The sequence below is a fragment of the Oreochromis aureus genome, linkage group 10 (genome assembly GCF_013358895.1).
Source record: "Oreochromis aureus strain Israel breed Guangdong linkage group 10, ZZ_aureus, whole genome shotgun sequence".
Classification (NCBI taxonomy): Eukaryota; Metazoa; Chordata; class Actinopteri; order Cichliformes; family Cichlidae; genus Oreochromis; species Oreochromis aureus.
Window position 1 is genome coordinate 6,648,041 of NC_052951.1, and position 20,955 is coordinate 6,668,995.

At 40.9% G+C, this 20,955-nt stretch overlaps 2 protein-coding genes across 2 annotated transcripts; one reads left to right on the plus strand and one right to left on the minus strand.

The window, feature by feature from the left end:
• Positions 1-1,572: 1,572 nt before the first annotated feature.
• On the plus strand, positions 1,573-2,437 carry LOC116324083 (histone H2A). The gene has a single exon (XM_031744626.2). It carries the CDS (start codon positions 1,668-1,670, stop codon positions 2,052-2,054), a length of 387 nt encoding a protein of 128 aa, XP_031600486.1. The 5' UTR covers positions 1,573-1,667; the 3' UTR covers positions 2,055-2,437.
• A 745-nt stretch (positions 2,438-3,182) lies between these two features.
• hyou1 (hypoxia up-regulated 1) lies at positions 3,183-20,501 on the minus strand. Its single transcript, XM_031744627.2, has 24 exons — positions 20,160-20,501; positions 19,222-19,297; positions 18,939-19,032; positions 18,740-18,818; positions 18,478-18,632; positions 18,042-18,118; positions 17,753-17,934; positions 17,160-17,275; positions 15,407-15,593; positions 15,048-15,182; positions 14,836-14,918; positions 14,618-14,750; positions 14,281-14,468; positions 13,970-14,108; positions 13,557-13,614; positions 12,721-12,797; positions 12,388-12,561; positions 12,056-12,210; positions 11,891-11,978; positions 7,192-7,448; positions 7,033-7,117; positions 6,558-6,813; positions 6,355-6,453; positions 3,183-5,594 (listed from the first exon to the last, which is right to left on the minus strand). Exons 2-24 carry the CDS (start codon positions 19,292-19,294, stop codon positions 5,545-5,547), a joined length of 2,940 nt encoding a protein of 979 aa, XP_031600487.1. The 5' UTR covers positions 19,295-19,297; positions 20,160-20,501; the 3' UTR covers positions 3,183-5,544.
• Positions 20,502-20,955: the final 454 nt, after the last annotated feature.

A 20,955-nucleotide genomic window follows, 5' to 3' on the forward strand; every position in this document is an offset into this window, starting at 1 on the left:
GCCAAATGAGCTTTTGCATGCCTTAGAAGTGCCTGGAGAAGTGGCGTTTTCCTTGGTCTGCATCCGTGGAACCCAACAGTGTCCGTTGGACTGTCTGCCTTGAGACATTGCCACCAGCAGAGCCCAGATTCACCAGAATGGCCTTGGTGGTGATCCTTGGATTCTTTTTCACCTCTCTCACTATTCTCCTGGCCAGCACAGGTTTCACTTTTGGCTTCCGACAACGTCCTCTGAGATTTTCCACAGTGCGGAACATCTTGTATTTTTTAATAATACTTTGCACTGTAGCCACTGGAACTTGAAAACATTTGGATATGGCCTTGTAGCCCATTCCTCACTTGTGAGCAGCCACAATGCACAGCTGCAGGTCCTCACTGAGTTCCTTTGTCTTAGCCATGAATGTCCACAGACCACCTGCAGAGAGCTGCTGTTTTTCACCTGTTGAGTTGATCAAAACAGCTATTTCCAATTAATCAGGGTAATTAGGATGCTTTAGAACAGCTTTGACTATTTGGAATGGTATGGAACTTTGGATTTTCCCAGAGACTGTGACAGTTTGTAAAGGGTATGAATAATTCTGGACATGATACATTTTGCTCAAATGTAAATAAAAGTTGAGAAATATTTTTTTCCACAATGATGCGTCTTGTACATCATCTTATTATCTTTTGTGAGACGCCTGTGTCATTTCCAGTCAAAAAATAACTTGCTAGTTGAATAAAAGTAACTTTAAGTCAAAATTTGCCAGGGGTATGAATAATTATGGGCTTAACTGTGTGTGTGTGTGTGTGTGTGTGTGTGTGTGTGTGTGGGGGGGGGGCGCCAGAGGGCATGTTCGCCCGGGGCGCCAAACAGGCTAGGACCGCCACTGATTGTGTGCTGGAGGCACGTTTTGATAGTGTGATTTGGCCACCTGAACGTCCTACCTAAATAAATCCAAGCTGGAAGCATGTTTTAATAGTGTGATTTGGACACCTAAACATCCTACCTAAATAAATCCAAGCAGGAAGCATGTTCTGAACGTCCTAGCGAAATAAATCCAAGTTTTTAAGTGTGATTTGGCCATATGAACGTCCTACCTATAGATATGTACGATGGAGCCATTAACCACTTAAGGTAGCATATTCTGATAAGGTAGCACGGATTGATAGACAAGACCATAAATTTACGCTACGGTAGCGCTACGGTAGGATGTTTTGACAAGGTAGGACGTTTTGTCAGAACACCGGAAAATGGCCGTTTTGAATTGTGCGCATGCGCAGTAACAACAAGTAGGACAGCTTGATAGGTAGGATGTTTTGTCAGAACACCTGTTTTAATTTTGTCGGCTCAGGCAATTTCTCCGTCGCGTTGACTAAAGCACCATAGCCCTAAAGACAGCACAGCTCAAAATACCGCCTCCTGCACTGTCTCTTATTTATAGCATTGCTATGTAAATCTAAGCGTGCCGATCCTTCTCTAGGATTGGGCCATTGCTCATCCGAGGACCTGCATTGCTAAAGGATGTGGTGTGCCATTGGTTCGTGGAGTTCAGTTCCTTTCGTCCAATCGGAGAGCGCTTTCTGGTTTATAGCGTTATATTCACGAATGCATTACGTAAAGCTCTAAGGGCGTCATTGCACGGCTGTTATACTGTTTCCACATCGTCAACAGCCACATTAACAAGGATGTCTGGCAGAGGAAAGACCGGAGGCAAAGCCCGAGCAAAGGCCAAGTCCCGCTCCTCTCGAGCCGGACTCCAGTTCCCAGTGGGTCGAGTCCACAGGCTGCTGCGCAAAGGAAACTACGCGGAGCGGGTCGGCGCCGGGGCTCCCGTGTACCTGGCGGCCGTGCTGGAGTATCTGACTGCTGAGATTTTGGAGCTCGCAGGGAATGCAGCCAGGGACAACAAGAAGACCAGAATCATTCCCCGGCACCTCCAGCTGGCAGTACGAAACGACGAGGAGCTCAACAAGCTGCTGGGGGGAGTGACCATTGCCCAAGGAGGAGTGCTGCCCAACATTCAGGCTGTCCTCCTTCCCAAGAAGACGGAGAAACCGACTAAGAGCAAGTAAACAACAGACAAACAAACTGCCTAGAGGTCTGGATTCAGCCGGGACAAAAGGTTACCCGTGGGGCCAGCCACTTTTTTTTAATATATATTTTTTTTTGATAAACAACCTTTCAAACGGGGATGGTGTTGCTGTTTCTGCGTTATAACTTATAGTATCGGGACAATTTTATTGACTGTTGTTGCGTTTTTTGGCTCTGGAAAATGGAGGCACTCTCTGCAGGCTGGGTGGTGATGACGGCCGTAGGAAAAAAAAAAAAAAAATCCATTCTTAAAGTGGACCAAGTCTGGGCCGGAAGATGTTTTAGTTTCGCAATGCTGCTACGTGCAAATGTGTTTTATTGTTTATGTCATGGTGTTTCAATAAAAATATATGTTAAGTCTTTATTTTTGTTGTTGTCATCCGGGTGTTTTGCTGTTCGTCTCTTCGATGGAACAAACGACAGCTGAGCAGAAATGGCCTCTGGCTGTGGTGTTGTGTTCACGGGTAGTAAGTTGTTTTTTTCTCTTCATTTAGATTCTTTCTTTCACAAAAAAGATTGGCCTTCAGTGGAACAATGCGAGGTGTTTACAAGATTTCACATTGACTCATATGTCATAGTAGGTTGCTATGACTTTGAGTTCACATTACTGTAATAAACTCAAAATTTTGTTCTTTTATGATTCATGAAAATTTTACTCCCGATTTAAACTTAAGATGTAAATTTCTTGACCCTCGTGTGCTTGAAGTCCTCGTCTTTATGCAGTTGTTCATAAACTCATTAACAAATACACATGGTACACTTGGACTTTGTGCCTGTGCTAGTTCTGCAAGGGCCATTTGAATTGAAAATGAATACATTTTCTAAATAATACGTACAATACTTTCAATGTTTGACTTTAAAATAACCAAAAATGAGAATCAGAAGGATCCTGTAGTTAGCCATATGCTGTTTACGAATGCTTGGCACTGAGTTTTTAGTTTTTCATTGCAGCAGGGTATATGTTAACTGTTACTTGACTCAATATTATTGTCATCATTATTCATGGAAAACATTTCACGTTATTACCAACATATTCCACTTAAGCTTACAAATATAATGGATGTTTATTACACACGCACAAATTAAGAAATGAAACTTGCTGAAACACCTACCTTTGTCATAATTTAATGTTCAGGGTCCAAACATTTCATAAACTGCACATACAGATATTTTCTTTGTGGTGAGTCATATATTACACATTCAATACCACAGCCAACTAACATAGTGTGTTGGAAAATGGTTGCAGTGACACGTTGACAACAACACTACTGTGACTGATATCGACATACCAGCAATATTTGATGGTTTCCTAAATATGCCATAAGCCACTGATATGCATAATTCAAGAAAATAAGAGACTACCAGAATTTTCTGTCTGCATATTCTTTTAGCAGATAACCATAAGTATCAAAATGAATTGAAGTGAAAACCACGGACAAACACAATATTAATTTACGAGCCTTTAATTAGTTCCATATCCATTCATATCTGCTTGGCTCTTTTCCAGCCAGCTGATGACCTCATCGCCCTTGTCTAAGATCTTCTGCTTGTCAGCTGAAGCGCAACAAAGATTGTGTCTCGCAACACAGGATGTGATGTGAAAATCACTACGTGACACAAGAGCATAAAAGCGGCCTTGGAGCAGGTAAGGCAGTGTACTCTGGACATTGGTCTGAAGTGTAAGACTTTCTATGTGGTTTCAATAAATCAGAGCTACAAACCTGACCTGTGGTCAGTTTCCCACCTGATAAAGATCCTGGAGAGAATTATCCTCAGACACCTCCAACATCTGGTGAATTTCATTTACTGTCCTGGTATTTGTGTGGGTCATTCTTTATGCAATGCCATTTTTTTTTTTTTCCCACAAAGTGTGGAACTGGAACAAAAAACTGCCCTGGGATTTCTGGCCACCAGGGGTGATTTATATATATTCTTAAACCCCTCAGCCACCCTCAGTTCGTAATATAATAATCCTAATGACAGCAAGATTCATGTCACCTTTCACTGTTTCAGTTTTTGAATGAACGGCCTCAATAATTACAAACCAAGCCACTTTTAAAATATTTTCCTTAATTTAGTTGTAAAAGTACAGATATTAAACACACACAGTATGGTAAATCAGGGACTACACTTGCAAAAACTGAGGAACATATACATTACTCTTCAAAGTGTCTTAAAATTACAAACAAAAATATTTTTTATTAACAGTTTAGGAATACAGGAATCGTTTCCATCTCCCATTCCAAATTTTATTCTTGGTTCCACCCTGATTTCTTTTGCATCATTCAGAGTACAGAGAAGGATATAGCAGACCCAAACCCCTTACCCCCGTGTTCTAACAGGAAAAGTGGTGCAAACATGTGTGCCACACTGTTATGTCCCAGTAAACAAAAAACTAAACACTTCTACTAGCAGCTTATATGAAGACTCTGAAAGCACTCAGTGTGACTGGCATCATGAAACAACATTCAAGCACTTGTCAAAAGCTTTATTAGCATCAGTAGAAAACGTCTTTGAAATCCAGCCATATCACGACAGCAGGAGGCAGACGTGTGAACACACTGTTGAACTGTTAAATCATCACCATTTGGGAGCTCAGTATTTATCTTGTTTCGTCTGCACACATGGGGGCAGTCCACTATCAAAACTAAGGGCCACATAAAGGACACTACCATGTGAATGTCTGTAAGTGCTGCTGGTGGATAACATGTTAATGTTGGAACATTTACCAATAAATAAAATGTCCATTGAGTTGCAGAATGTTAGGAAAAATGTTTTTTAAAAAATATAAGAGAGTTGTCCCTGGAGGGCAGGGTCTCACCCTCTGAACATTACACTGGATGTTTCTGGTAACATTGGATTCAGAATTTTAGCTGAAAAACATTGGCGCTTCCTCTACATTATGTGTAGTTAAAGTTTCAATAAATTAACACGTTTTTCATTCTTATAGTTTTACATATGCTTAATATACTAGATGACACTTTTAACAGCAATTTATAGGGCCAAAGGAATTATGGGTTGGTGCAAAAACAAGAACACTGTATCCACTGTGACTGTGACCAAAACTGTTAAGTGCTGCACTAACTTGGTATGTATATCCACCAACTTAAAACGTCAAATATTGTTATTAAAGATGTTGTAAAACTAGCCAAACAGCTCCCTCTGGATTAGGATTGATAAGATAATGGTGGTGGATATGAAAAGCCATTTTTCTCAGGAAGAATGCAGTCTGGGGCTTGATTTATGTGAAACTACTTCTCGTTCATAGAATCCATGAAGATGAAACACTCAAGTGGAGACAAGGAGCAGAAAAATGTCCAGTTCCTATTCACCGTGTGTCCAGAGGTTCAACAAATGAGTCAACGAGACAAAAAAACAAAACAAAACAAAACAAAAAAAAAACAGTCTGAGAGAGAAGCTGAGCATTTAGACACTGTCAATAAATATCTTTTCCTTCTACAGTTCCAGCTGTTATAATTCATCCTCTATGTGGTTTTCAGGTTGGGTTCTCTCCAGTTTTCCTGGAAAAAAGGACAGAGATCTGAGCCATAAATATGTAAAACAGTAAAAGCTCCACTATGACTATGTTCTCTCTGCAAGCGAGAGATACAGTGGTGAGTGAGTGAAATTATATTTTTAGGTGTTGAAGTCTGTCGGAGGTGTTCCCAACCCAGCCAATAGATATACTCTCACCAAATCTCCCAAATCTACCCCGGGTCCTCCTCCCAGTAGAACACATCCAGCCGGAACTCCCTACTCGGGAGACGCCTACCTCAGCTTGGTTCTTTCTATGTGGACAAATAGGGGCTGTACTTTGAGCCCCTCCGAAATGACTGGACTCCTTATTCTATCGCTAAGGAAAAGACGATCCAAATTTCTGCTGCTCGTCTCTATCTCATTTGTTCACTTTTAAAAGGACTAGCAACGATAACATTTATAAAAAGATCAGGTGCAGATTAATGGATTGATGGTGTTTCTCACCAACGATTAGGATGCTACCATTTACCAACATTGGGTGCCAATTACAATGTAAAACAATTAGACTAAACGACTAGTACGTCTGGTTACCAACGATTAGTCGGCTAGTCGACTATATCAGCACATTCTGACAACAAACGGTCAAAGCTTGTATACATGTGGTCACAGGTGGATCATCAACTACATTTGATTAGCAGGATCTGACTGCTACTTTGACTTCCAGTTTCTATGGAAGCAGTAAGATTGTCAAACCATTAATTGGCTCCATTAACTAATACTAATTAACAGGCGTGGTGTACAAACCTGTAGTTGCGGTTTCTTCTTTAGGTTGTGATTGGCTGTCGAGAGTACTCTCAGTGGATGGGGTTTCATCAGATGGTTTCTCCTCTGAACTTTCTGTATCTAAATTTAACACAAAAAAAGGTATAATGAAGTTCTTTTAATACACTTCTAATTAGTATATCAGAATAATGGGGAAAGAATGTGTGTTTTTCTGTTTGACCCACCACTCTTGGTGTCTGTGCTTTCCTCTATAGGAGGGCTGACATTTTCTTCAGCTGTGCTGTTAGCCTTGCTGCTTTTATCTGTGCTTGTACCGTTTTTGGCTTTGGGTTTAGGCTTGGCAAACTTGGCCTTGTTAAACAAGTAGTTGACCTCTCGCTCAAGAAGAGTCCGTTTGGACTCGATGTCTTTGGACAACAAGACCGGTCGCTCTTTTGGAGAGCGTTTTTCCTGCTCTGCTGTCGTCTCGTTCTTCCACATCTAAAGTAAGCAGAGATGAGTTCACACACGAAGCTCAGTTATAAACATAGTGACATATTCAGCCTGTGTGAACAGGCATGTGAAGTCTGGGCAAGAAACCCTGGATTTTTAGCCAAGAAAAAGCTAAATAAAACCAGTGTGGCAATGCATTATGGGAAATCTAATATTCAAACTGATCATGTGAGAATAGTGCGGAAACATAATATAGTCACCACCTACCATTGTTTCGTTGATGACTTTTTCTAGCATGTTTAGCTCGACGTCAGTAAAGATCTGATCATCTTCTGGGATCAGCCTCGCACTCCTTTGAGAGAACAAAAACTTGGTCAACGACTGGCTCATGACTAACTTTACATTTCCTTCCTTCTAACCACTTACTTTAAGAAGAAACTGGAGCTATTGAGCAGGCTTTCCAGGCGGGCCAGGTGCTCCGGCCACTTGCGTCGTTCCTCCACCCTGAAAAACATGTCCTTGCACAGGCTCTTCAGCTGAAAGAGTTTTTCTCTCAGCTGTTTGGTGGTGGCAGCATAGCCATCCTCATCCATCCACTCAGACACCTCTTTCAGCTTGGCTGAGATCTGTTCCTGCTCCTCCTCGGTTACCACCTGCTGGTAATCCTCCTGGTACAGCTTGTCCTGGAAAAAGAGCATACTGAACCCTTACATGGGGAAAAGGGATTTAATTTCTTATTTTGTTGTATATTTGTTTTTAACTTTGAAATTTTCATTCTAGTCCTAGTTCCCGGTTGCTTCAGAGCAGGGGTGTCAAACGTACAGCCCGGGTGCCACATAGTTTCATATGTCAGTTATTAATTGCTGGTATACAAGTCTTTAGGTCTGCTGAGAATCCATGCAGGTGGGGGTGGGACTTTATTTTGATGGACACACCGTGCTCCCAGTCACACTCAAAGTCAGACTGGGATCATACTATTATGTGAATGGTATGATCATTCTGAAGACAGCAAGTACAGTAGTACCAGCCAGGTACATAGAGAGACGGGGAGCCAGATTTAAATGCAAGCGTGTTGGGAAAAAGTGAAGAAACAAGCAAAGACATTGAATGAGCAGCATCTGGTTGCATGTCAAAGATACTGAGTGCCTGAGTGTCTAAGTGAGTCTTCATAGGCCTGAATGTGCGCTTGAAGTCATTGGGAATTCCTAACTTGCGTGATCTGTGCTCTTGTAACTGTATTTACAGTTTTTCCTAATTATTAAAACTTCCCATATGGCCATTCACACTACACAAAGTAATTGAGCAATAAACAATTAACTTATTGAAACTCAATGCTACCCAGTACTGGGGGCAAGATGGAGAACATTAGGTTTAATGGAATGCACCATATCTCTATATATTTAAATATAGATGTGTGGTATCCACAGAAACTTCAGAATCTCAGCAACGAAACCATTTCAACAACCACCAAACAGGTGAAACAGCAAACGATTAAAGAGCAGGAGATTCCATAAAAAGACGTAAACACGAAGCATATGTCTGTTTACCGGTGCTGTAAGCTGACATCTCACAGATTCTGAAACTGCGGGTTTCATCATTCTCAGACCAAAATTCACTGAACCAGCAGCAAAGGAAGACCTTAGGATGCCAATTTGGCATAATTTGTGAAACACTGCTTGCAAAAGCTTTGTCTCTCTAACTTTGTGAAAAACAGACTACCGGTATAGAAATTTCAAGTTTTTCTTCACAACTACAGTTTAAAAAACAAAACAAAGCTGGACACCCTCTGGGCAATGAGCTACCAGAACTTTTTCATGCTGGCAGGTTTCTTCCTTTGTCACAGCAGCTTTTTCTTCATTATGCAGAAAAACAATTAAACATGTAACTTCTTTACACTGACAGTGACGAGTTTCACTGGTCCGGCCAGCTAAAGATCAAAGTGGGTTGCATGTGGCCCACCATGTAAAATGAGTCTGACACCCCTGCTTTAGGGTGAATACAGAAACTTGAAACAACCTCCTGTGTACATTCATGCATGTGTCTGTTTTCTCACTTAATGCTTTATTTTTAAGAGTGACTGTTCCTTGTGCTTTACTTTTAGTTTTGCTTCCCTGTCAGCCGTATGTCCCTCTCCCCTGTTGTCACACGTTATATGTATTTAGAGTCCCCTTGTCCTTTGTCTGAATGTCGGTTCATGTGGACCCACTGTGTTGTTTCTATAGATTATAATTCTGCCTGCCTGTGTTCATGTCCTGTATTTGAGCTCTCACTCCTCACACTCCACCTAATGACTGTACACTCTGCCCAGAATGGACTCAGTGGACGCAGCATCCGAGGAGTTTCAAAATTCTCAACATTCTCCTGGGATGGTGGCTATGTTCCTTCTGCATGGGTTGCAAGGAAGAAGTGGGGCAAAGAATTAGCATCCTGCTATGCTCCTGCCCCCAGCAGTTATTGCCAAAATAGTAAGAGGAATTTGTCTTCATTCTTTTATCCCTGTTGCTGTAAGAGCGGCCCCGCACTCAAGCTTTACCACCGTCAGCCATCACCTACACATCTCAAAAGACACAACAGCACTCTGCTTGGCATCTTAAAACCCATCTATATGCTTCATCATGACACAGTCTTAGTTTTTTTTTTTTTTTTTACCTTGTTTAACTTCTTTTTTTTTTAGTTTTTGTTTACCTTATGTTTTCATTTTGTTGTAAGGTGACCTTGAGGGTCTTTAATAAGGCTACCACAAACGATTATTTTGATAGTTGACTAGTTGCCTTATTTTTGCGATTAGTCGACTAATCAGATCATCAATTGGACATAAAACGTACAGCTTATTGCACCAGCATGCATCTGCTCTTATATAACTATCATCAGCTTACAGCTTGAAGTGTTTAAGGTATGTGCTAACTAAAAATGAAGATAAGATGAAAGTTTATTAAACTTTTAATGAAATTTGCAGTGGAATTTAATAAACTCAGCCGTCTGCTCCTTGCTATCTAAAATATAACAGGACACTGGAGTAAATTCTCTACCATCTCACATTTTTGTTTAATCACTTTTCTGTTTGAGATTTATTCAGCTGTGTGAAAACTATAACTTTAATCTAACTTTAACCAATTTACTCAGGAACAAATAAAACACTGAAAAAAAGCCAAACAATAACATTTTAAAGTTATTGTTTGGCTGACTTATATATCATGTTTAACCTGTGTAGCGAAAGACCACGGGGGTCTGAAAATGATGTGCCAGGAGTCCGCTGTTCTCCCCGGCTCCAGCAAGCCTTGACTCTGTTGGAGGAGTCTACGAATTTGGACAGCTTTCGTCACATCGCTGTGATGTAATAGGCCTCAGGAGGATGCATCTTATGAATTTGGACACCCCCGCTGTGTCCAAATTTAGGGGCCACATCCTTTGGCTTTAAATGAGACATCACATATTTGCAAAAATGCTCCGACGTTTTTGGAGACGTCTGTTGCCCACCAGCTCGATAGCTAGACGGGGCTAGGGTTAAACATGATATATAAGTCACTTAGATAACCTAAAAATGTTATTGTTTGGCTTTTTTCAGTGTTTTATTTGTTTGTGAGTAAATCGGTTTGGCTGAGATTAAAGTTATAGTTTTCACACAGCTGAATAAACGTTGAACGGAAAACTGATTAAACAGAAGTGTGAGATGATCGAGAATTTACGCCAGTGTCCTGTTATATTTTAGATAGCAAGGAGCAGACGGCATATCTGAAGGCTAGTACTGGTGGGCGGATCGATCCAAATTGATCCAAATATCGATACCAAGTCGGCATAGGTATCGGATCGATACTAGCCTGTTGAGACTGATTCTTTACTTTAAGTTCCGCTCTTGTTTGCAATGCTTTGGTTTCAGCAAAGACGAAACAGCCAGGTCACTGGGCTCGCCACTCCTGTGTCAGCGCAGAGCAGGCACTCTTTGCTCCCCCTTCCCTCTCTTATGTTTAGATGTTGGGCCGTCACGTGACGTGACTTAGACGCTTTGGGAGTTGTTAAGTTGTTTAAATATTACATATTTTTTATATTACATATTATTTCTATTTCTAAAAAAAAAAAGAAAAAAGAGAATATTCATTTTCTCTAAGCATTTTCTATTTATTACAAACTTTGTCCCAATTATGTTCTGGGTTTTAACTATTTAATAATAAAAAACGAAACATTACAAAAAACACTTAAGGTCATGAAAATTAATTGAGATTCAGCGACGCATCCACCTTATTTATTGAAAAGTATCGTATTGGCGGTACTGGCCCGTATTTACTTGGTATCGGATCGATACGAAAATATGCAGTATCGCACACCACTACTGGAATTGTCTGGGCCGCGCTATGAATTCTGTGATACGTTGGGCCGGATCAGGATCTTACAATGCTTCAAACAATGTGTCGACTATTAAATTAGTCGTCGACAATTTTGATAGCCAACGTAATTGTGACTAGTCGACTAATTGTGGCAGCCCTAGTCTTTAAAGGTGCCTATAAATAAAAGGTATTATTATTATTCACCTGTTGCCTCCAGCTCATTTTTTCACATCTCTGCAAACTGCTGGTGCTCCGTCACTAATTCACTAACAGTTCCTCGCCACAACCCTTTACCACAGTCACTCAGTCGTGGCTGTCTGCTTCTGCAGCTGGCCTTCTTTCAAATGAGGCTCCGGTAATTAGAACAGGCTTTCTGCGTCCTGGCTGCTTACAACTCGCCAGCCTCAGAGTTTCATAGCCACACCCCTGCACTCAAACCCTGCTTATTAACAAGCCATTCACCTCACCACTAACCAGCTCTTCACCACCACCACTGCTGCCTGCCTCCCAGTCTAGAGAGTGATGTTCTCAACAGCAGAAGCAAAACCATCAGCCCATGAACTACATCATCACTCCCAGCGAGCTTTCTTCAGGCCCTTCCGGACTTAGCTCAGTAGGTCCTAAAGCTAACAGCTTTCAGCCTCCATGCTGCCATTCCCTAACACAAAAAAGTTTGGAATCAAAGTTCCCGGGTGACAGCCAGGGAGAGGGAGGGCTGGGGCATTTCTGTGTGAATATCAGATAGAAAACACTTGCAATAAATAAACATAAACAGGTACACACAGGATGTTCATTTTGTTTACCTGTGTCTCAAATATAAAAGCTTCCAAGCTGTTGAGTGTTTTCTCTCGTTCCTGTTTGGCCAGATCTCGGTCTGTCAAATCCTGCAGTCTGAAACCACACAAAGACTCCTTTAGCTGATAAAACCAGGAAACCAAAACAGAAAATAAATGAAAATCAAGCTGTACTTTTTCTTAGAGGATGTCAGGTCATCGGCCGTGGGGTCAACGATGTCATTGATAAGGAGTTCCAGTGTGATTTCTTCAGAGATTTTGCTCTTTTTCTGAGGTCTGGCCTTCTTCTCCACCTCAGTGTTTACAGATTTGTCTCCGTCTTTTTCCTCCTTTGCCGGGAGACAGATGGGTAATATCAATAACAGCTTTGTGAAGGCTAATCTCTCATGAATATACATTTTCACCAAACACTACACAAAATTTTAAAAAGGTGCACAGGCAGATAAATGTCAGCATTTGAATTCAGACCGAGGCATTTCACAGAGTATTATAAACGGAGCTCTTACCTTGGCCTCAGCTGTGCTTCCTGCCTCTTTGGCTTTTTCTTGGTTTTTGTCTTCGCTTGAATTTTTCTCTGAATCATTGGGTTTCTCGTTGGTAGCCTTGTCTTTGTGATTCTCATCCTTGCCGTCCTCATCCTTGCTGTCCTTCCCAGATTCTGGAGGTACTTCCTCCTCGTCCTAGACACAACAAATCAAGGGGCAATGCCATGCTGACCCTTTGCTCAGTGCTGGACAACCATTTATGTTCTTTATATAATGGTAAAGTTAAATCACACTTGGCAAGAAGGTACCAAAATTCCTAGACCAGCATGCGTTGCTTTTGATAGGTGACGTTACCTGAACAGGTTCAGTTACATTTGGAGCAGGTTCTGACGATCCTCCTCCAAACAAAGTGGAAATGGTGTTACCGAGTTCTGGAAGACAGCAAATCGTTCCCTCAGTTAAATACGACAACTCACACTTTCTACAATATAGGCCATCGCAAAAGTACATACGATGTCAAATTAATCAAAACAGGCAGAACTTCCTGTGTGCTGCATAACAGAAGCAGTGAAACATAAGTGAGTGTAAAAAAAGGAGTTAATGATGGACAAGAGCAGTGAGTAACCAAGGAACAGGGGTTCAGGTGTTTTCAGTTATTCTATAACAGACTTTAGGTCATTTAATAAAAGTAAACGTATTCATTTTTATCTTACCATCAAAAATATTTAAGATGATCAACTTTTTAATTAAAAATGACCTGGCTGTTAGAGTGCATAAACTCCTCTGCCATGACTGCAACTGATAAAGCTGGTCTTAGAGCTAATAATTTTGAACAGTTACTGTCACTGACACCAAGAGTCCGAGCTGTGACTAAATACCAGCTATCGCATCAGCATAATGAGCAAATAAGGGAGGAAGCAGAAAGTAAAGGGCACAGAGCCTTAATCAACTTATGTGCTAAACATCAGCAAGAATCCAACAATTTAACTTCTCTGTCAAGCTACATTTTGCTACTTTGTAGTAGAGAGCTTTTTATGTAACAGTGTCAGATGCTTGTGTCAGCTTTAACTGGATGTCTGGCTGCAGTCAAAGTTTCATCATAAGATATCAGTCTGGGGTTAGTCCCCTCATGTTAGCAGTATGAGTTGAGAATGGATTCAAGCACTGGCTCGTGTTTGCAAGAAACCTACTAGTTAATGTTGATTCCTCCTCTTTCTCCTCTACCACGGTCTCAAAGACAGACTCCACCTGTGTATGAAAATGACATTTTTTAAACATTTGTGTGATATTTAAGCAAAACAAAGTGTTTGAAAAGTTTTTCCATTAACACTGAAAGCTGTTATGTGAGCATGGCATGTCAATCCTCCCATGTTTGGATTTCACATTTGGAGTCCAATGTTTTGGCTTGAAATTCATCAATCCTAACTACCAACATTACAGCCAAAGATTAAAAAAAGAAATCCACATGCACAGTTATCTTCTTTTAATAGTAGTTGCAAATGATAGTACAGTAGGGAAATGCTTTGTTGAAACTCTGCCAGGAGGAGAAAGCAGAACTTGAATAAGTGACTGTTGTGAAGCAGCTCATGTTAGTTTAACTGACCCGGTCTAGCAGAAGCACCCCACTTTCATCCATGTTGAAGTGGGCTTTGATTCCTTTCGACTCTGCATCTGCATGCTTCTGAAAACTACTCCCCACTCCAGACAGCTTGACTGTGGTCAGGTTCAGAGAGCCGAACACCCTGTGACACACGAGCAAGAAGCACACGGCTTTGCCTTACACTTACATCCAATTAAAGCGTGAGGGCACACAGTGATGGGATGAAATACATTTAAATATCTTCTTTTTATGGGGTTTTGCCATAAACTGTTAAAATGAACCTCATTTCTGAGTATTTTTCAATCAGTTCCAACCTGAGGTCTTCCTGACTGAGGAAGCTGAGGTCACCGTAGTTGATGTTGAAAACAAAGTCATTGTTGTAACGGTTGAATGTAATGACCTTGCGCTGGGGGTAGGTTGCCATCCTCTGGAACAGGATGCGTTTGTTATGTTTCAAGGTTTTGACACCTTCCTCCTCCTCAACCTCCCGGGTAAACTCCACCTAATACAATGACATGTCATGCAGTCAGTGTTGACATGGATTTTACTCAGGATTTCCCATTACTCTAATCAGACTAATCAAAGCTCAATAAAGTATGATTGTACTCATGATGCACTCAGTTTGAGGCAGCGAAGGACCTGAATGCTGACCTGAATGGGGAAAACAGCTGCATCTCGAACCAAGAAAGGTTTGACCTTAAAAGCCTTGCTCAGAGCAGCGGCCTGGTACACTGCACCCATGGCTGCTGCCTCATCTGCATTGATGTTCTTCCCCAGTTCCTCTCTGCACATAGAGAAAACAAACTTAGTATAGTTTGGAAAATTAAAATTGTGAGAATGATGGAAACATCTCTATGGACAACACTTACTTGCCCACAGCTTTAAGGAGCACTTCCTGAACCTTTGGCACACGAGTGGAGCCTCCTACTAAAATCACCTGCTCAATATCCTCCTGTTGTCACAAACATAAAACATCATAAAACGTCTAATAGTCTGGTGATGACAGAACTTCTAATTCTGTCGTTGTATCCGATGTTTGGAGCCAAATCCGTCCACATCCTGTCACGTTGAGCATACTGACCAGTTTCATCTCTGCAGCAGTCAGGGCATCCTGCACGGGCTGAGGCACTCTTTCAAACAGATCAGCACACAGTTCTTCAAAGTCACTCCTGGTCACCTTAGCTTTGAAGTCAATGTCATCCATCAAACCTTCCACCTGGGTAATTAAAAAAAAAAAAAAAAACCCCAAAAAGATAAAGTAAGAAAGTGCAAGATTTCTGTGAGTTTAAGAGTGCAGTGTGGATTTCAGATTTTGAGATTCTGGCAAAGCCCTTCCATGTGTTGCAGTTTATCACAGTGACTTTAGCTACAACACATTACAATGAGATACACAACCGGTAAGATGAAGTGAGTGCTTGAAGTTCCTGTCTCTGGACTGACCTGGGCCATGAAGTCTACATTTGCACTCAGCACAGTCTTGAGCCTCTGAGCCTCTTTGAGAAGCTTGGCCATAGCCCGATGATTTTCCCGCACATCTTTCTTGCTCTTCTTCTGCTCATTGAACAGTCTGGCCAGGTGGTCACGAAGTCGCAGGTCCATCTCAAAGCCCCCCAAGCCCCGATCAAACCTTAAGTTAGAACACATTTGCACACTTTAGTCTGGATGGATGTAAAGTGGGCAGTTATTTTTTTTTTAGAGCAAATTACAATTTAATGGTTTTAATACTGACCAACAAATACTAGAAAAACTAGAAAGGGTTTTGTAACAGCTACAACATGATAAACAAGCAAATGCGTTTGCTTGTTTATCATGCAGCAATTGAAGCAATTCCTAACTGCTTAATGAAGAGCTCTGGGCACTGTCAAAAGAAATAATAGTAACAAAGCCAGCTTCTTTCACTGAAGTCCACCAGTGTGAAGTCCACCAGTGTGTGGTGGTCACCTGTGCCAAGATCATAAAACCACACGAGGTCCAGATAGATATAATAAAAACTAAAGTAGAGTCTGCTCATGCCCTTCTTGTACACAGCATCACTGTTTGTCCTTCAGTCCAGTGTCCCGTTCAAGTAAATGGCCTAGTACTTGCAGTTATTGATGCTTTCAGCCTTTTCGCCCATGTTGTTAACAGGCTTAGAGGTTTTTGTTTTTCCTCCAGAAGTCAACCACTGTGTCTTTTGTATTACTGACATTCAGAAGGAAGTGATTTCTGCAGTGATTTCTTCCAGACTACACCGCAAAGCTCCTCACCAGCTCCCTGTATTCCAACTCATGCCACTGTGGTGTCAGAGAACTTCTGCAGATGGCAGATATACTGGAAATCAGAGACGTACAATAGAAACAGGACTGTCCTGTTTCCATGCAGCAGGTAAGTAACAGCCATACCTACTCTATACTTCGACACCAAACTCACTCATCCATGTCTTTGGACTTTGTAAGGTAAAGACCCTATAATATCACAGAAAACCTCAACAATCAGATGAATCCCTGTGAGCAAGCACTTTAAGGTCATGGGGAAGAAAAAACTTCCCACTGATGCCAAATAAACAGGTGGTTATTAAAATTAAGTGGAAGTCAAATAATCAGAAGTATGAATGCAGTATTTCACATACAGTATACAGTCAAAAACTATACCCAGATAGCTTACTGGACTGTACACAGAACGTGTATCTTTGTTAAGATAATAAAATAAGAGGAAAGTTTCGTGTCTGCATTTGGCATTCTTGTTATAGCCGCAACTTAGGCTGTGATCAGGCTTATAGAATAGGAGAGCCAACAAAAAATATTTCATAATCTCTGAATTTAATTTTAAGCAGGTAGTTTATAACACAGTTTAACATCCTTTGAACAAACAAGCTAGTGAGCAAGATGACCACTGTACATTTTATACATATCTCCGTACAATTTTTCTATACATATTTCTGTACATTGTTACCTGTATATACAAACTTCAGTTGCTTATGTATAGAGGACCATTTTGTGTCTTCTTTTTATATTTTATATTTCCCTTGTTAGAAGAGCTGTGTAACACTGAAATTTCTCATCCGTGGAATAATAAAGGTTTATTCTATTCTAGTTCCAAAGTCCTTTAGTTTAGGTATATCCATGTTTTTTTCTTATTCGACCATTATCAGAATCAACTCTAATAGCTGCTTCTCTGTCAGTGGCAGTGCCACTGCATGGATCAATGGACTCACCCAACACCTCGGATCTGTAACTGGGGCTGAGTCCCGGACTCCTTGGTTTTGACAGTCTGATAGGTAACGATTGTGGCAGTGGTGCTGCCAGAGCCCATATCATAAAACATCACATGCTGGAAGGGAACGAGATCAGGCTTTCAGCAGTTTTTAAATCACTCATCACATTTTTAAACAACATCAAATATCACCTCTGATCAATCAGCCCTGTAGTCAGACTTTTTCTGAGATTAGTAAAGTTTTATGAAATAAATGAAATCAAATCAAATGGAAAGGGAATTTTCCAGACTGGAAGTTGTCATAAAATTGGAGATGTTGCTAAATCTAGTGTACCTGAAAGCTAAAGCATGAGAGGCGATACTGGCATGATCAGGACACAATACAAGCTCCAATCTGAGCAACAAGGATCTTTCTGCAAGCGAGGAAAACGCCAGTTGCTGAATGCAGGAAGATCTACTCGAAGAGTAGCTGATGATTACGATTTTTTATTTGCAGTGTCCGCAGAGATCGCCAGTTGGTACTCCATGTATGTAAAATGTGTTGGTTGTATGAGAGTTAATGCCTGTATTTGGGTATAAAGCTTGAACCTTTACCTTAGCTGTGCTGTCAATATCTTTCCTCCTGAAGACCCCATAGTTCAAAGCCACGGCCGTGTTGTCATTGATGAGCTGAAGGACCTTTAGACCTGCAATGTGTGCAGCATGCAGGACTGCCCTGCGCTCTGCCTGGTTGAAAAAGGCTGGGACAGTGATCACTGCATCTTTGATTGTCTGTTCTGTGAATTGAAGAGAATGTTTGTTGGTTTTTTGGTTTTTTTAATATTTCCTGAACATATGTGAACATGCCTCACAATGATACATCATCTGCATCAAGCAAACTAACCTGCAAAGTCCTGAGCCAGTCCACGAGAGTAATTAAGGACCATACCCAAGAGCTCCTCTGGTGTGTACTGCATTTCTCTGACAGAAACATAATGCACTTAGGTGAGCCTGACTAGGAGAGTGTTGTGTTTATGGTAATAATCGATTAATAACATCTGTAAAATTATGGACTGATGTGTTAGGCAGAACTCTCAACAACAAAACACAAAATCTGGTAATAATTTCTGGAGGAATGGCATTGACCAGTGAAGTTCCAGAGATCCAAGAATCAATGTCAAAGCTGTGAAGCCAATCTGTTAGCACACAATAGCACACCTTTGGTTCTTTACTGTACATCTTTTCCTAGTGTATACAAGTTTTGTAATATGAATATGCGTGAATGTATAGTGAATAAATAAAAATTAAATAAAAACAAGGTAGCACACAAAGAGGCTTACTCTGAGTTTTTAAAGTGGACAGTGCCTCTCACTGGGTCCTCCTGCAGATGGTGTTCAGGAAAACGTTTCTGGTAGAGTGCCACCTGGAGGTTCTCATGCTTTTTACCCAGGAGGCTTTGGAGATGTCTATAAACACTTTTGGGGTTCTTGACAGACTGAAATGTGGTACAAAGCGTGGAAACAGCATACATGGCAAAATCTGAATATGCAGTTGTGATTTAGTAGATTAAGTCAATTCTGGAAATTTTAGAAGAAGTCTTACTACTCCCATTGCACTGTCTCCAAAAAGTCTCTCGTTCTCCTTGAGACATACAACTGTGGGTGTTTTCCTCCTCGACTCCCTGATGGAAAAGACAATACATACAATGGTAGCAATGCATGCTTTTCTTCTATTTTTGAGCATATAAAAGAAATAAGGAACGCGATGCTGCCATTTTCTCTATGTGGGAATGTGCTCTCACTTGTTTAGAACAATCTCCATTGGCACGCCAGGTTTAACTATTGCTATTTTCATCCACTCGCTGCCCAGGTCAACTGACATGACAGCCACGGTCACTGGAAACAAAAAGACCAATTGTTTAGTAAAGCAAGCAGACAGCTAACACCTACAGTGTACTTTTTCTATTCCACTGCATGTGTTCATCAATGAGACCATGTTTCAAACTGTGCTGCTTTTACCAGTAACCCATGGTTACTATTAACCATAAGTACCAGAAGAAAAGTCAAGTTAAATTATTATGTCACCTATGTGAGAAGGAAATGTTGCCAGAACAAGACAGAAGAGAGCAGCCGGCACCAGCTTTCTACCCTCCATCATGTGCTGTAAAAATCAGAAAAAGGAAACATTTAAGTAAAAATAAAGGCATTAGCAGAACTGATATATACCCTATTGGGTCCTAACAAGTATCCTCAAATAAGCTTTGAGATGTTCTTTTGCTCATTTAACCTATACTTTTCTTGAACTTTTTTTCAAGTTTAGAGTATATGTCTTGATAAAACAAACCTGTTTTATCTGCTGCGTGTCGGTTTTTAAACAATTGTCCAAAAAAAAGTTTTAATGTGTCCTCGCCAGGTGACCTTGGCTTAAGGATATGAAAAACATGTATTGCACCTGATTCCACCCACTTAGGTATAGACTATTCTGAACACGTGGCATTAATAGCATTATCAAACACAGTGTGCTGAAGCCACAGCTTCAGAGCCACGCCGAGTACCTGCACAGTGCTTTTTTAAAGGGAGAAAACAAAAAGGAACATGAATAGAAACTTCTAACACCCATCGAGATGTGACACATGAATGAAAAACGGATGTACACCGGAAAGCCTTACATTTTCATTTTATTACATATTAATACGCCACCGCTTTTTTTTTTAGCTTTTCCGAACCACTATACGTGCTGGCTAACAATAAGATAACACGCTCACGACCATTACAGAGCCAGGTGAGATACACACCAGTAAACGGTCTACTCAAGCACAGCTGGACCAACAGTGTACGCTCTAAACAAAAGCAAAGATACGTTGATACGAAGACCACTAACAGAAGTTGAAGGCTACAGTTAGCTAGTATACTGTCTGCAAAACCATCTCTATAAAAGCATACATTTATCAATATAATGCTACCACGCTAGTATTTAATCAGTCTTCAGTCGGCACAAATAAAAGTGAACGGCACCAACATACTGTGCTTTTCCAGGCGGGTTCTGAGGTTAGTTTCTCAGTTGGTATCTTTATTCGGAGGTTCTTTGTTGTCACACTCGGTAGTTTTGGTTCCTCTTATCACCGGCTTGTTCTCAGTTGTCGGGCCCGGAACGCGGCGTCACCTCATTGGATCCACTGAAGCCGCGACCGGGAGAAAAACTGTGGTCAAGTTACTTAAAACCAAGTATACTGTAACCGGTTAACTTTTGGGATGAAAACCAATCGAAAACTGACGGTAAAGCGACCGAGCGCAAGTTCTTAGTTTTTCCCCACAGTTGATTGAATTGGAAATAAAGAACACATTTATATTTATATATTAAAAATTGTTATCATTGTCGTTTTGTAATTTCCCAAGGGGATCGTATAAAGTTGGTGTTATTGATTAAAGGAGCAGAACTCGTTATGTGCTCTTGTTATGAAGGAGACACCTCTAAGCTTCCGGTAACTACTTTCCACCGTGTTGACGACTGGTCCCACAGTAACACTAGAGCCTGCCCACCGTGTTCCACGCACTGCTTAGTGATTGGTCCACGCGAAATCCTGACCCCAAATCTCGATCCCATTGCTACACGTCAAGATAGTGGGCGTATCCGGAATGACGCAATTTCCAGGTAAAGCGTGAACAAGCCACGTGCCTCCATGGAATAAACAGTTTTTTACTCACTTTTGTCAATTTTTATAAACATTTTATGTTGTTTGCTCTCACAATGGCTGTTTTAATGTGTTCATATGTAATTTTAGTATATACCCTATAGAAATCCACATGCATGCATGGAAG

Excerpts from the sequence above, each read along its gene's own strand:
- hyou1 (XM_031744627.2), bottom strand. The coding sequence starts at position 19,294 with ATGATGGAGGGTAGAAAGCTGGTGCCGGCTGCTCTCTTCTGTCTTGTT. Across the intron at positions 7,118-7,191 it reads AGCTCCAGTTTCTTCTTAAA|GAGTGCGAGGCTGATCCCAG; the intron begins GTAAGTGGTTAG and ends GTTCTCTCAAAG. Across the intron at positions 6,454-6,557 it reads AAGCACAGACACCAAGAGTG|ATACAGAAAGTTCAGAGGAG; the intron begins GTGGGTCAAACA and ends TGTTAAATTTAG.
- LOC116324083 (XM_031744626.2), top strand. The coding sequence starts at position 1,668 with ATGTCTGGCAGAGGAAAGACCGGAGGCAAAGCCCGAGCAAAGGCCAAG.